General features: G+C 39.6%; 2 protein-coding genes across 2 annotated transcripts in view; one reads left to right on the top strand and one right to left on the bottom strand.

Annotated features, from left to right (window-relative positions):
- The first annotated feature begins 2,439 nt into the window (after positions 1-2,439).
- b3gnt9 (UDP-GlcNAc:betaGal beta-1,3-N-acetylglucosaminyltransferase 9) lies at positions 2,440-6,516 on the top strand. The gene is made up of 8 exons (XM_085914119.1): positions 2,440-2,455; positions 2,586-2,681; positions 2,754-2,859; positions 2,931-3,050; positions 3,612-3,920; positions 4,123-4,349; positions 4,421-4,676; positions 4,757-6,516. The coding sequence occupies exons 3-8, from the start codon at positions 2,761-2,763 to the stop codon at positions 5,099-5,101; spliced, it is 1,356 nt and encodes a 451-aa protein (XP_085770245.1). The 5' UTR covers positions 2,440-2,455; positions 2,586-2,681; positions 2,754-2,760; the 3' UTR covers positions 5,102-6,516.
- The window catches only part of phaf1 (phagosome assembly factor 1), a 10,968-nt gene continuing 5,001 nt past the window's right edge, over positions 5,782-11,748 (bottom strand). Inside the window, exons 8-16 of the mRNA XM_085914120.1 lie at positions 11,636-11,748; positions 11,286-11,419; positions 11,089-11,172; positions 10,898-10,980; positions 10,748-10,791; positions 10,605-10,654; positions 10,277-10,335; positions 10,105-10,177; positions 5,782-9,280 (exon numbers count right to left, since the gene is read on the bottom strand). Of these exons, the coding sequence (XP_085770246.1) occupies positions 9,182-9,280; positions 10,105-10,177; positions 10,277-10,335; positions 10,605-10,654; positions 10,748-10,791; positions 10,898-10,980; positions 11,089-11,172; positions 11,286-11,419; positions 11,636-11,748 (739 nt within the window). The 3' untranslated portion in view covers positions 5,782-9,181. The remainder of the gene's footprint in view (positions 9,281-10,104; positions 10,178-10,276; positions 10,336-10,604; positions 10,655-10,747; positions 10,792-10,897; positions 10,981-11,088; positions 11,173-11,285; positions 11,420-11,635) is intronic.

Below are 11,748 nucleotides of genomic sequence, written 5' to 3'. Positions count from 1 at the left end.
TCTGCGAATCACATGTGACATGGCACAGCTGCACTGGACCAGCCAGACTTTCTGGTATCTACATTGTGTCCACCAGCACACTTTATGCATCATGAACAAAGAAGGTAAACAACCATTAATAGTGCAGTTGGGGGCAATTAAACTGTTGATGTTACATTCACACAGAGCGAATAGCATATAAAACGTACCTCGTTCAAATGCCAGTTTCTTTTTACCATGTTAAAAAAAAGGAAACAACGATAACCATTTTCAAAATGTGTTTCCACCTGTAATGTGAACTACAAAGGTGGAATCACAGGGAAAATACGTACATTCAGAGAGTCCATACATTAGTAGTCAGCTATCAAATGGTATTTGAATTCTGTCCAGGTTATTTACCTCGAGGTGGTTCAGATCTAAACCACCCATCGACCCTCTCAAGCATATTGTACGATGTTGGTCGGGCAATTAACTGTGTTCTTTGTGATTTGCATTTTGGAGTACTCTGGGAATGCTGAAGTACAAAATTGAATACATGGATGAATATTCTCCCTTTTCTCTCATTTAAAACTTTTGTGAACACAAAGCTATATATTCTGTGTACCACATATGGTTTTGTCACAAAAGCAGAACTATTTAATGGACCTAAAGCCCTCAAGTAGACTAAAGAATGCAGTCATAAATTATCATCACTCTTGCTCATTGTGAGAAGCTCCTCATCGTCACTTTGACTAATACTATGAGAGTTCTATCCTTCTTTACTAAAAAATAAATTGTTGGGATGGATGTGCTATTTTGCATGAAAGTCCACATTTCTTTTTCCCCACAATGCTTTCTCCCCACATAGACCACACCAACCCCCATTCTGCTGTGTCTGCCTCAGTCTTGGCTGTTCCTTCAAATTTTAGCCACGTGGTTAGGTTTCAGAAGATGCTGCCTTCACGTCCTCCCCTTAATTTCCTGTCCTGACAACCAAATCCCACCACTACATTTATAGCAAGTTTAAATATTTGCCAGTGATATTAAACAAATTCACTTTCCAGTTTCATGACTATACTTACTTTAAACATTGTATTTCACAATTCATAACGACATGTTAGCGAGGGAGCTGCAATGCAGTTTATATCAGAAAAATAATGAAATGCATATTTCCCATAGCACTTGAAGGCAACAAAAGTACCAGTGAGACGCAGTACGTACAGATGTTTCCAGTTTGTCCTACCTCCTCCTTTCTCGGGTAAGTTTGAATGAACTAGTTTTATATGTTATTCTTACATTCCATTTAAAATTACCTGTATTATAAAAGACAATGGTTATTGACGTTGTAAAACAGCAAAAATATTGAATTGTGCGTGTTTTTCAGACTTTCACGTTAAACTATTCTACGTACGTGATAATTAGACATGACATGTTACATATACTTATATACATTTAGAAGTGGTCCTCTAACAATATTATGTTGACAAGTTAACTAAATATTCGGCACGCGAATATAAATGCTGTATTCACTTATATAACTGCAGACACGCCCCCTTCATTTGTACACATGTTGTATAGTTTGTACGTTATCAATAATATCGATTAACGCAGTGAATACTAGGGGAACACGATTAACAGAGAAACAATGTGACAAATGTTGCTTCGGAGAAAGAAAGAAAGGTCCAAAATAACGTTTTTTTTTCCCAGTTAATAATGACAAGTCCATTTGATGCAAAATTTGTTTCTCAACATATATTGAGCCAAGGCACACATTTCATTCGTATCGAAAAATATTTCACTGAATAAAACGGCTCACAGAAAGTAGATATGTACAGGTTAATTATACCTTCAGCCATCTAGTCTAGTAGAAGAACTTTTGTTTTTTTTGCCTCTTACTATACGTGGTTGGCATAAATAAAGAAACGACGCATATATTATAAAATAATAAACTTCTGGTCAAAATAGCTGACAATGGTTAGTTTTCCACGGCACACCGAGCTGATGACCTCCCATGCAGAGCACACTAATGTGCCACTGCACACTGGTTGAGAATCACTGTTCTAAACAATAATAATATAGTTTAAGGAAAGACTGGAGTGTATATTTTTTGGGTAAGCAGTGGGCATAGATGTGTCTAAGATTTAATTTTTTTTTAAAACTACTGTTGTCAGTAATTGACTACTTAGAGTTCATATTATCATTAATACCTCTGCTGACCCTGTGAAATGCATACGCATGTGAGTCAGATGTATTTTTGTTCATTTGTCAAACAGCAAAATTTCACAGAAAAATACATGATTGAAGGGTATTGTGTGAAAGATAGGGAAAAGCCATGCAAGAGCATATTCAACTCTGACAAGAAGCTAAATAGTAAAAAGTATGCATAGTAAGTAGAATTGATCACTTTTCACAGGAGTCCTTTTCCATTCGAGCCAAGCAGTACCAAAATGATCCAGCAGATAGAGTTTCATGTACTGGACTGAAATTGACACCTGAGGTCGGTCTTGTAACCTATGTCTGGTATAACCAGCCAAATTGTTTGAGAGTTGAACTAAAATCTGGTTCTTTTTTTCTTTACATTGCATTGCCGTGATCCATCTGTTGTGCCTTTGTTTTGTTTATGTCAGGATGCCTGTGCTGGCTCTGGAGAAGAGGGCAATGGACCTAAATGGTTGTCCAGACTCTCACATCCTACAGAGATCATACATTTTCTAGGACAAATGGTGATGTCCTAAAAGCAGAGATGCTGAAGAGATCTCTAACTACATCACCCGCTGTTGAATGTGTTATTGAAGCCAGAAAATGGTGATGCTGAGGAGAAGACAGTGCTACGTAAAAGGAGATGTTATGTGCACGATGCTGCTACTGCTGCTCTTCTTCCTGTTACTCTATGCGCGACAGGTAGAATCAAATACCATAAATACACTAACCGGCACAAAGCTCCCATTCTAACCGAGACTATGACGTTCCAGGCCCTTTTGTCCTCTGGGTGGGACAAGCCAGCGTGGAGGCTGGATATCCTTCGTCCCACCAGCTCCAGTCGGACCCTGCTGGGAACAAACAGAGCCAGAGTTGCCCAGGACGCCCCGGAGGTAAGATTCAAGGGTCGATAAAGAGTCAAAGTACATTTTTGTATCGGGCCTCCTTATCTACGAATTAACGGCAGTTACAAATTAACTTTGATTTTGAATAACATTTTGAAATATCTGTACTAGTCAACAAACACCAAAATTTGATTTGTAATCATATGCTCTGTGCAGCCCAAATAGTCAAAACACATGTTTTGTTTTTGTAATATGGTCTTAGGTCTCAGAACCAAACACGGCTTGCCAGTTTTCTGAAGCTGAGCCATGATTGGTTGTGACCTGAGACCGTGATGTCATTTTCAGGAAGTGGCAAAATGGCTGCCCCCTGACACATTTCAAAATGGGTGAATTTTACATAACTCATTTATTCCACAAATGCAATATTAGTCAGAATGCTCTGTTTAGACATTCAACATATTATTTCAAATACATTTTGGGGGTTTACTTCCTCTTTAAATAATATATCAAATACAAGCTGAGTAATGATTTGATTCAGTTTTCATTTAAATGTCCGTTATCCTTATCTGTCCAAATGAGCAGTATGCATTTAGCCCCTCTGATCTTCAGCTACCTCCCTGTGAACACAAGTCAAAACGCCCTCAACCCAAGTCCAAAACTCAGTCCAAATCCAAAGCAAAGTCCAAGTCCCGACGGAAGGGCATCACACCAACCAAGACGACCGGCGCTCCTCTGCCGACATTGCCGCCGTTTGACTTTGTGGCTTACCTGCGAGAGAAGGACAACCGCAACTTTCGGCTGCTAATAGATCAACCGCAGAAATGTCAGCTGGGAGAATCTGAAGGAGCTGGAGAAAGCAGTGAGCTCCACATGCTTATCGCAGTGAAATCTGTAGCTGCAGATTTTGACAAGCGGCAGGTAAATTCATATTCCAACTCACATCCCACCTCAGGGGCATTCCCAATCACAACCATCATCAGCGCAGATTTAATTTCTACTATAATCATACGATCACTGCCCTGTCTGACACATGTTCCTCCTCAATGACCTCTGCTGGATGGATTCCTTTTTTGTTTTAAAAAAAAAAAAGAACATTTCTCTCGACTTTCAATGCCTTCAGGTGGTACGTAGGACCTGGGGTAAAGAAGGCAGGTCAATCCGCACTGTCTTCCTGTTGGGGGTCCCTAGAAATCGCACAGCCTTGCCTCTGTGGGATCAGCTGCTGACCTACGAGAGTCAAACCTTTGAGGACATTCTGCTGTGGGACTTTGAAGATACCTTCTTCAACTTGACGCTGAAAGAAACTCACTTTCTAGAATGGGTCAACCGCACCTGTCCTCGAGTCAAGTGAGTGCGAGATTGACCTAACCCGAGCAAGACGCAGTCATCGTCATTTATCGTCTGTCACTATCATCTAGGTTCATCTTCAAGGGGGATGCTGATGTTTATGTGAATGTGGAGAACATACTGGAGATGCTTGAAAGTGAAAAGTCAAACGAAGATCTTTTTATTGGGGATATAATCGTCAACGCCAAACCCATTCGGCGCCGCACTTCCAAATACTACGTGCCAGAGTTTGTCTACGGTAGCGCTTTGTACCCGTCTTATGCCGGGGGAGGGGGCTTCGTCATGTCTGGCTATACAGCACGGAGACTCAGCGCCTCCTGTCAACAAGTATTTGCCACTAGCTACAAAGTCGAGTCATTTTTTTTTTTGTCTTTTCTTTCACATTGATATTTTCTCACAAATTCCAGGTGGAGCTGTTCCCCATCGATGACGTGTTTCTGGGAATGTGCCTCCAGCTGATCGGAATCAAGCCATCGCGCCACCAAGGTTTTCGGACCTTTGGCATTCCGCGTCCATCAGCAGCGCCTCACCTCCAGACGTTCGACCCGTGTTTTTACCGGGAGCTCATGGTGGTTCATAGCCTCAGTGTGCCCCAGATCTGGCTCATGTGGAACTTGTTGCATGACCCCAAACTGAGCTGTCACAACAGGTCCAGATTGACATCGGGATCCTTCAGGTGGCGAACGGGAGTTTTAAAAGGCGAGGGGGAGACTGACTATGAAGAGAAGGGAGTGTTTGTCACACATGATTAAAATCTGGAGGAAAGATGTAGAATAAAATAAGACAGGCTTTGCGGCCATCTTGAAAGGCCCGTGATGCCAAGCACAGATGAGCCACATGACACCTCATCCAAGTTGGCAGACGGGCAAAATGAATTGAAAATAGACAAACATGCTTCCCCCTGTCAAATAGGCATTAAGGAAAGAGTCATGCTTTTAGTGTTTAATTAATGACTGACATTTTCACTTAAAAATGTTTTGTCACTGCCTATGGACATTCTTCAAAAATAACTGGTCAAGTGTGTGTCTAGATTAGAATAAATGTTAATGAACTAATGACATTAATTATGGTGGCATCCAATTTGGCTAAACACACACTCTGCAAAAAATGTTAATGAACTAATTGAAGTCCCACCCAGTAATCATGATGTTTGGCTAAACACACACTGCAAAAATGCTACTCTGAGAACTAATAGTTGACTGAGCTTCAAGAATAATTTGGAACCTGGATGCCTGACATAATACTTGTGATGTGCCCCAAAGACTTTATCATGTGACTGCAGGTGTTTTATGAGAAAGAACATTTATTTTGTATGTTCTTGTGGTTTTGTCATGTTTGTTTCTGAGTCACTGACTTTGAATTATTGTTTGTGTTATCCCCTTGACGGCACATTTGATGGTTTAATGATGCCCTTTTATTTCTTTTTTTTTGTGGTGAATTTGTAACATGGAAAAAAAAACCTCAAATGGTTGTCACATCCAGATTGTTTATTTATTTTTTATGGAGGGAGGGATCAATATCCTCATCACACACTGAAAATAATCTTGGATGTTATTGAACTGAAAAGTGCAAATGGATTCAGTAGCATGTTTGCAGTTTTAAGTCAACAAGCACAAATTTAGCAATGCTTCAAAAGCATTTTTGAGAAGCAAAGCTTTCAGTCACCCTTTGCACTGCATGATATAATTATTGCGCTTTTTATTCAACATGCCAAGTATCATTTCTTCTTGCACAGTCAAAGAAATAGCATTCAAAATAGAATCACATTTGAAGGATTTTAACAGGTTTCAATTCAACCGCCTCATTATAAGGAATGGATTTCAAATGATAGCGGAGGGAGTCCACAATATTCACTTTGAGAGGAAATGGTTGGGTGTGTGATGGGAACAGAACAGACAATACAAAGCGTTCACAGGAAGGTAATATACATAAAACAAGGCTTTGCATTAAAAATGTATAATACCCATTGACCTGCCATTTAATTGTTCTGATATATCCACCTGAGGAGATGCACCCATTCACTTGAAGCTGGTTGGAGCTCACCAAAACTCCTACATGATTCCTCTATTGGGACACCTTATAGTCAAATGTACAAATTCTGAGGCAAGCCTTAAATAGTTGTTGATGTAGATATGGTTGCCACTCAAAAAGAGGTCAAACAAAAAAAAGTACAAAACATTGAGGTGTTGTAGAAAAATGCAGTCTGCAATCTGAACAGGCAAAATGTAAAATTGACAGAACACATTAAAAGCAGCATGTGAGATGCTGTTATGATAGGAAATTCATTCATTCACCAAAATGCTGCATTTCACTTCATCCTCCATTTACATTCTATGTACAAGGAGATTTCTTCTTATTTGACATTGGATATAACAATTAGTCAAAAAACAGGCTCAGTGGGAGATGAGGCACAATATGTTCGGCAGTTTTTCTCTTTTCTGCTTTCTTCTCAAAGCAAGTTGCCAAGAAACGTTTTACTACAACTCTCAGACATTTACAATAGGGGACATCCAACCCAAGATCACTAAGCAAATCATTTTCTTCTGCATCAGTCAAATTCTTAAACTGAGAAACCAAAAACTCAATTTCTGATTACAGCCAGCTTGCCTCTGCAGTTAAAATGCGGACCAGACCATTTATGATGACATAGCGCAAACACAGCAGCAGTTTGCACTGAATTGATGCCCCGACAAATAATAAAACATTCTTAGAACTTGATACTGATAAATTAAGTCATGAAAATAAAAGTGTCATTCAAAAAATAAAAAATAAATATGCAACTTATAATTCATTTTGATAATTTTCATTACGAAAGAAAAAAAGCTCAGGAAAAAGATATCTATAGACTGCGATGTTACAGTATTGGAATGACGAGCTGCCCATCTTGTTGAATTGACTATAACACACAAGAACTAATTAAAAACAAACATTTTGAAATTTAGGTCAAACAAATTGACAAAAAAAAAAAAAAAAAAGGAGTATGCGGGCTACACAAAGAGAAAACCTAGAATGTAACCAGAACATAAATTTCAGCCATAGTACTTCCAACAATTAAGATACTTTTCACAAAAAAATAAAGTCCTGAATAAATTCAAAGTAAAATATGACCCAAATGATCTCTAAAGTGTTATTTTATGAAAATAAAGTCCAAATATCACGGGACAAATGTCCGTAATTCATACAACAAAGGCAGAAAATAAAGTCCTTTTCAGGAATAAAGGCTTGATTCTATGCTGTTATGACTCAAAACACACACACACACACACACACACACACAAACACACACACACACACACAAACACACACACACACACACACTCCCATGGCACATCAACACTGTCAGCAGCATCAGCAGTTTGAACAAAGCAAGTTTGAACAAATATTCATATTTCATTAAATATTATCAGAAAAAAAATACAAAGCAGGTATCTACAGGGACATAGTAAGAGGGACGGAGAGATGGCTGTAACATGACTGAGAGGGGTCATAAAAAATGTTTTGAATTTACAGAATGATTCAATCTTGAAGTGGTGGGGTAATAAGTGATATGTTTTCCCCAGGGGCCTACTAGTAAAGACAATCAAAGGTTATTTGTACATCTCGGCCAAAAAGTGGCACAAAGTTGTGAAAAAACACTACTTGTTAAGAAGTTCTTCTACTAGTGTTTCCAGTTGTCTTACTAGTGAGGAGCAACGGTGTCATCTTATATGGGCGGACCTTAAGCTGTATATAAAATAATATATATATTCAAACAGCTGGCTGTAGAAATGAATGCAATCCACCTTTTGTTAGACACAATGGCAGAGGATGAAATGTTAGTTATGTTAGCAAACTAGAACAAAATAAGCTCAAAATGCCTTTGGCATGTTCACTTGGCAGTTAAACCAACAAGAGAATGCATCACTGGGATACTTGAAGAGTAACACAAAAGAAAAAAAAAAAAGGACAACGTAACACAAGTTGTGTTGACACACCCTACACAGCACAGGGCTATCGACTCACTAAACTTGGTCATTGAGTCATAAAAAAAACAAACTTGTCAACTTCCTTTCTCCTAACATAATCAAGTATAGAGGTGCATTTGCGTGGCATTCGAAAAAGAACATGGAAATAATGATGCTATGTTAAATGAGACAGGGGCACACAAAGAAGGGGGAAAAAAAAAATGCTTCCAACATCCCGGACTAAAAATAAAGAAAAGAGGTTGCCAATTTGTGCTTCGACACAAACCCGTCTCCCGAGTTCATGTGTGCATGTCTACTGGTAGAGAGGTGGAGAAGAAGAAGAAAAAAAAAATGGAAGGGGGGGGGGGGGCAGAATGCTGACCTCTGTTTTGAACTCACTTGGCAAGTAATCTGTGTGCTTTGTTGATTTGATAGGAGATGATTCGGCAGGCTAATTTGTGCAGGGGATCATTTATGGCCGTACTGGGAAGTAACGTTGGCAAAGCAATAGTTCTGCTTTAAGAGGCATCACATGTGGCCTGGCCACTGAATGGTTTGGTCCTTTGGATTGGACAGCTTTTGGTGTATCAGTCCTCTGTAGCATCTGATGGTTCTTTCTGGTTTGATTGGCATCTTCCATTTTTCTTTTTTTTATGACAGGCGGTAGCTGCCGGCTGGCAGTGCGGTTGCGTGATGATGATGATTCCGAAGATCAAACCAAGTTTGCAGTTTTTCACAAGTCCACCATCACAGGACATTGCAATTATTTCAAGCCAGAAGGGCCATTTATGATTTGAATGCAAGGATGGCTGTGTTGTTTTTGTGGCTTGCTTGATTTCAACTGGACTGAAAATAAGCCAGAGTGGAATGCAATGTCGGGTTTCTGGTTCAGTGGGAGCTACTGCAACCGGCTTCTGGTTGGGCTTGACTGGTAATCTGTGGAGCACCATAGAGCGTCACTGACGCTATGTGGTTATTCTGCATCACCTGGAGGAAAAAAAAATATGAGGTGAAAACAAAATGACGACGAAGCTTGTTATCTGCTCTGAGCTTGTCACTTATCTTTAATGGTGAGCCCACGCACTGTGCAAAGCAAACGCATTTCAGCCACGACCTACAGTTCGTAATTGATGTAGTTCGGTTGATTCTCTTTCAAAGGGCAATATAAATATAACGGGTCTATTCAGACCTGACTGTTTGGTCCGCTTTAAACGGACCAGGGTTCGATTGTAACGCTGGCCCCGACCTTTTGTGCAGATGTGATGACACGCATCCTGGTGCGGATTAAAGAAACGGACTGAGAGTCTGAGAGCCACTTTTTCAATTGGTCTCGGTTCGCTTCCAAACAAACTCTGGTGCGGTTCGCTTCAGGTGTGAATACAAACAGCGTAGATCCGAACCAACAACACAAATATCGCATGTTTTCCTCCATTTCCGGGTCTGTGCCGCCCTGCTCATTACTGTTCAATGGGAGCACTGATTCTGTTTACAAAATATACTTTGCTTGCAAAACGTAGTCTGAATAGGAACAGCGCCAAACGAAAAAAAATAATGCCCGCTTTTGTTCCGGACCAAACAAGCGGACTTTTCTGGTCTGAATACACACTACATAAATCGAGAATTGCGATAAACGGATGTGAGCAAGCATCAACAAGTAAACATCAGTAAATGTGCGTGAAAGCAACCAATCAGACTCCAGCTTTTCCATCTCACTTGGTTTGCAAGTTGAAAAGATAAACAGAAAGTAAAAGACATAACAACTAAAACATTGACATTCACTCGGACTCAAAGTGCATACAAAGTAGACTGACCTCAAAAATCATCCTCTGTAATCCATAGCAAAATGTAGAGCCAAAGGGGTTGGTATTGTTGGCAGACGAGGACCTGTTAACCAGATTTTTCTTTTTCATGGTGACGCTACGACAATTATGTACTTGCAATATGAAATACTTTTTGGGTGTTATTTCACAGAAAAAGTCTTACCTACGAAGCACAACAGGCTTTTCCATTGGGTGGCCCAGCTCTTCCTGAACCTGATCCCACTGATGATAAAAAACAGACGCTAATTACGTCGTGTTAAGTTTACAAGTCAGAATGCGAGAGGAAATAACAAAGCTATGATGTCACGGAGCAACATTAATGACCACTAAAACCAGGAAAGGATTGCTCAGAAAACCACTGGAAAATGCGTATCAAAGTTTTGGTTGTAAATGTACGAAATCTTGTGATTTTTAGAAAGACATAAAACCAAGTCTAATTTAGAGCGTGTTGTTTCAATCGAATTTCAGAGAACTGTTTACAAGTGACCGACCTTGCTGTAAGCAGTCAGTATGCAGTCATCTGTTTGTGAGTCAGCTCCTCCTAAGACAGAAAGCAAATGCAAATGGAGAAAGTGGGCAAAACGAATAAATAAAAGCATTACCGACGGTGACGTTACAGCATCAAGTCACTAACCTTTCTTCACAATGAGTGGAATTTTAAAGTCACATCGATGGTATCTATAGTGCAAAAAAAGGGAACAGAATGACAGAGTTTATGTACAAAAATGTACTTTTACGATAATCTAAACACAAAGAAATATACCCAAAGTGACAAGGTATTTACATATTGAAGTTATAATGTCCTGGGTAGTTGGTATGGAGGACAAACTTCTTAACCAGATGAGTTGTGGAATCAAAGAGGATATCCTGCAAAAAAAAAAAAAATCACCATTCTCCTTACATATTACAATTCTGTCAAAATATGGACACAAAAGCAATGCCAACTTCTTAAAACACAGCCAAGTCCTTACGTACCACTCCAAGAGTGAAGTAGTTAAAGAAGTAATCGTTACATTTGGAAGAAACTTGTTTGTGAGGTGATGGAGAGTGAATCTTCATCTAGTAAAACAAAACAAACAAAAAAACAGATGGAGACGATCAACTGTCACGTGCAGAGTATCAACACAGTAATTAGAAGTGTTTTCGTTCAACAAGAAGCAGAGGTTCAACACCTTGTCCTCAGACTTGTAGAACACTTTATGTGGGGATCCAAGAGCCCCCAGCACCTGTTGGCAGGGGTCTCCAAAGTAGATCTTTCTTTCTAAGGACCTCACTTTAGCATCACCCATCACACCAGGACTAAAATCTGCACACTCGTTCGAAACAAGATTATGAGTGAATAAACAAATACTGTAGTGTTCCGCTGCTGTGTGCACATCTGTCTGTGTAATGATAATAAATAGAGTACAGTTTGCTATTCAAGCTCTTTTTGTATGGCTACTAATATAATTCATTCTCAATGGCTGAAAATAAACACATCATTTCTTCAAAGAATTAAGAAATAGGCACAAAAACGTGTTACCTGCAGAAAGTAGGTGGAACTTAAGCCCCACTGGTCCTGTACTCTCTCTCAAGACATCCACACACTCTGCATAGATGTTACCAAGGAAACAGGCCAATGGCATCGCTGGAGCT

This window comes from Syngnathus leptorhynchus, chromosome 6, assembly GCF_054491065.1.
Source record: "Syngnathus leptorhynchus isolate UIUO chromosome 6, UIUO_Slep, whole genome shotgun sequence".
In the NCBI taxonomy this organism is placed as follows: domain Eukaryota; kingdom Metazoa; phylum Chordata; class Actinopteri; order Syngnathiformes; family Syngnathidae; genus Syngnathus; species Syngnathus leptorhynchus.
Note: the sequence above shows the minus strand (reverse complement) of the source record. Positions and strands in the feature narration are given on the sequence as shown.